The sequence below is a fragment of the Miscanthus floridulus genome, chromosome 18 (assembly GCF_019320115.1).
Source record: "Miscanthus floridulus cultivar M001 chromosome 18, ASM1932011v1, whole genome shotgun sequence".
NCBI classification, from domain to species: Eukaryota; Viridiplantae; Streptophyta; class Magnoliopsida; order Poales; family Poaceae; genus Miscanthus; species Miscanthus floridulus.
Window position 1 is genome coordinate 50,847,238 of NC_089597.1, and position 3,591 is coordinate 50,850,828.

The 3,591-nt window shown below is 60.6% G+C and overlaps 1 protein-coding gene across 1 annotated transcript; it reads left to right on the forward strand.

Moving 5' to 3' along the window:
• The first annotated feature begins 1,159 nt into the window (after positions 1-1,159).
• On the forward strand, positions 1,160-2,949 carry LOC136523823 (uncharacterized). The gene is made up of 4 exons (XM_066517371.1): positions 1,160-1,465; positions 1,813-2,062; positions 2,313-2,429; positions 2,507-2,949. Exons 1-4 carry the CDS (start codon positions 1,160-1,162, stop codon positions 2,947-2,949), a joined length of 1,116 nt encoding a protein of 371 aa, XP_066373468.1.
• Positions 2,950-3,591: the final 642 nt, after the last annotated feature.

Consider the following 3,591-nt stretch of genomic DNA (forward strand, 5'->3'; position numbering starts at 1 on the left):
GCAACCTGACCCCCATCGCAATGTGCCCATCGCGGGGGTTCCTCTCGCTGGTAAGTCACGTGCCGCTGCAGCCCCCGAGCCTTCTCCATTTCTCCTTACTTCTCGTTCCCTTATGCGCGTTCGTTGTTCCTGCTAGGGATGAGGGACATGCGCTTCTCTCCACCACCCGTTCCCGAGGACGCGAGGTGGTGGGCGATCAACCGGGCGCACACCAAGGCACATAAAAAGCGGAAGGACGCTAAGGCGGCGAAGCGCACGAAGAAGATCCTCGCGCGCGAGGAACTGGATAAGCGCCGCCGGCAGCAATGGAAGGATGGCCTCCCGTTGGAGGAGTCCCCGTCACCGTCGCTATCGACAGATGCCTCGGACGGGGATGACGAGGGCGAGATGGGGCGGGGTCCCCTGGACCATCTCCCTGACGTAGGGGAGATGGTGCCCGGGGCGTCGGCCAGCATCCCGGCGCTCCCAGGAGGAGGAGCTGCCCCAGGGTCGGCGGTTGCTCACCTCGAGGCCGAGGCCGACATGCCCGAGGAGCGGGCATTGGGCAAGCGTGCCGTCAGCCCGGTGGGCTCGACGGCAGCGGTGGAGCAGGTGGCGGCGGGGGCGACGCAACTGCCCCCGTAGAGGACCGAGGGGGCGTCGGGGTCCGTCGAGGACCAACCGGCGCCGATGAACATAGAGGCCATGCCTCTACCGCTGCCACCGCCTGCACAGACAAGGGTCACCGTGCCGAAGCGGTTGCAGCCCCGCTCGAGGTAGGTGTATTTTTGGTGGAGCCACAGTGCTTTCTGTTCGTTCTTTTATCTTGTGCTAACCTTGTAAACATTTTGTCCTTAGCCAAAAGCAGCCTGCGGAGGTGCCTACCTTGGCACCCCTAAAAGTGCTCAAGGTTAACCCTGGCTCCACCGCCCACTGGGTGGCGGAGGTGCAAGCCGCCCTACAACGTGGCGCAGCGTCGGTGAGGGCCGACCTGAAGGAGCCGGCCACCCAAGGAGGGGCTGACGAGGCAGCCCTGACATAGGCAGGGGAGGGAGCACCCCCACCTCGCGATGGCAAGGCCTGTGGGTTGGATGTGGCCGAGGTTCCCTTGGCCACCAAGGCCACTAGGATCGAGGTCCCTAGGGTTTCACAGGCCGGGACGACGGAGGCCGCGGCGCCCATGACCATCGAGGCCGCTGCGGCGGGCACTGGAGCCCTCACGACCACCGAGGCCACGATGGCGGAGGCCGGAGCCCCTGTGACCACCGAGGCCACGATGGTGGAGGCCGGAGCCCCCGGGACCACGGAGGCTGATGTGATCGTGGCGAGGCTGTCGGCCCAGGAAGTGGAGATGAAGGCGGCGGAGGCCTCGGTGGCACCCTTGGTTCAAGGCCCGCCGTTGTTGCGGGAAAGCACTCAGGAGGTGGAGGTCCTTCCGATCTCCTCCGACGATACTTCTCGGGCACAGGAGATGGCCGGCGCCGAGGTGGCCGGTGTCGTGGAACAGCCGGTTCCAACCCTAGGCGAGGGAAGCTCGGCCCTCACGTGAGTACGACCCGAGCCCCGCGGGAGGGATCACCCGCGTGTCCTGTGGCAGAGCCGAGATGACCCTGGGGCAGAGCCTCTATTTGCCCTCGAGGACACGGCCGAGGGCGGTCGCTGGGACATGTTCGAGTAGTACCTCCAGCTGGCGGAGCGGTCACTACGGACGGCGCTATCCGTGGTGGCCAACGATCTGCCCGGAGTCACCCAAGTTCGTGCTTTCTTTTCTCATGCGGTGGTCTTTTTCCAAGTTTTCTTTGTAGGGATTGACCCCTATTCTGTTTCCCCCAGGAGCTTGAGACCCGGTCCCTTGGGAAGTCGGTCTTTCTCCGGTGGGAGAGGGACGTCTGGGACCTGCTTCAGTGGCTGAAGGGCCTTCTTGCAGGCGCCAATGAGCTCCTGTTGGCGCGGAGCGTAGAGGTGGAGGACCTCCGCCTTCGTTGTGCCGACACGAAGGTCGAAGCGGCCACGGCTCAGGAGCAGCTTGCCCCTCTGGTGGCATGGGTCAAGGAGTTGGAGGAGGAGCTCACCCGCATGGCCAGTGATTGGGATACCTTCAGGTCTTGAGCCGAAGAAGCCACGGCCTCGGGCAAGGCTCTTGCTGGGCAGCTAGGAGCAGAACAAAGTGCACACCAGCTGACGAAAGGCGCTTTGGATGAGGCCCTTGCAGTGGCTGAGGCCTCGCGAACCGAGGCTGTGGTTTGGAGGGGAAAGGCCGAGGGTGAGTCCTAGTCCCCTCGTTTTATTTGCTTTTTCTTATGTTCGCTCCCTAACTTCCTGGTGTGACGCAGAGCTAGGGAGTGAGGCTTCCAAGGCAGCCAAGGCTTCTCGAGTCGAGGCCCAGCGCCTGAAGGAGAAAGCCAAGGCCTCTCGGGTCGAGGTCCGACGCTGGGAGCTGAAGGCCAAGGGTGAGTTCCATAGGCTTCCGTCCCTATTTAGCTTGTTTTCGTTTGGGCTCAACCCCGTTTCATTTCCTATGGTGCAGAGTCAGAGGTGGAGGTTACCCAGGTAGCCGAGGCTTCCGTCGTGGTGCAGGCGGTGCTCGAGATCGAGATCGGGGAGCACGAGGCACTGAAGAGTGCCACTCGCACCACTTGCGAGGCCTTCGAGGTCGAGGGGGTTCAATCAGGCAGCTCCCTTGAGAGCCGTCTGATTGCATTGAGCATGCAAGTGCGTGAGCGGCTCCGAGGAGCGCTGCATACGGGTGTCAAGGGCGCGCTGGCCATCATCGCCTCGCACTATATAGGCGTTGACCTCCAAGCCATCAGCGATGGCTACGTCCTGCCCGATGATGACGAGGAGGCTGATGAGGCGGTTGCAAAGCTGATGGAGGCAGCGGAGGGCCTTGGTACGGCGTTGGCCAAGCTATTCAAAGAGGAGGTGGTCGCTCCTCTGCCGTCTGCCGATGCTGGAGGCCCTGAGCCGTGACCTCGGCCTAAGAGGCCATGTAAATAGAATAGGAATTAACTATGTATCGTAACGTTTGTGGCCATAGAGGCCTTTCTTTTTGAAGTACTCGTGTTTCTTTAATTGTTTGTCTTGTATTTCCGAGCCTCTGCCCTCTTGTTGTCTTTGATCTGATTTCTTTGCAAAAAAACCTCCTTGGAGCCTAAGCCGTCCCCTGGGCGAAAGGTGGTGAGGGAGCATCGTAGCCCAGAGGCTTAGGCCGTCTCGCAACTCTACCAGCCTTCTGGCCCTGAGACGGGCTTTTGGTCCTTGGGTTTTCCGCAACCGATTCGTCAGAGCATGCTAGAGGGTTTGGCGTAGGAATTTTTTAGAAAAACGACTAAAAAATGGTGCGTGGGACTTAGGGGGAATCCCCCATCTAGCCCCCGAGGGAGATTCGGTTCTACGGAGGCAGAGCCGAGTCTCCCTTACAGTGTCATCGTATTGCCGAGACCCACGATGGGCTCGGGGGGGGGGGGGGGGTTTCTCGAAAAATTAGAACAACTAAAGAACGCTTTTCAATTGTATTTCGAGAAACAATATATACAATGTTTGGAATTTTAAGGGTAAAAGCGACGTAGCTGTTCTATATTCCAAGCGTTGGTGAAGATTTCGCCCTTCTCG

Bases quoted from the DNA above. Each gene is read 5' to 3' on its own strand.
- LOC136523823 (XM_066517371.1), top strand. From the start codon at position 1,160: ATGACCATCGAGGCCGCTGCGGCGGGCACTGGAGCCCTCACGACCACC. The intron at 1,466-1,812 runs GTGGCCGGTGTC...TGTTTCCCCCAG, and splicing joins AGGAGATGGCCGGCGCCGAG to GAGCTTGAGACCCGGTCCCT. The intron at 2,063-2,312 runs GTGATTGGGATA...GGTGTGACGCAG, and splicing joins GGAGCTCACCCGCATGGCCA to AGCTAGGGAGTGAGGCTTCC.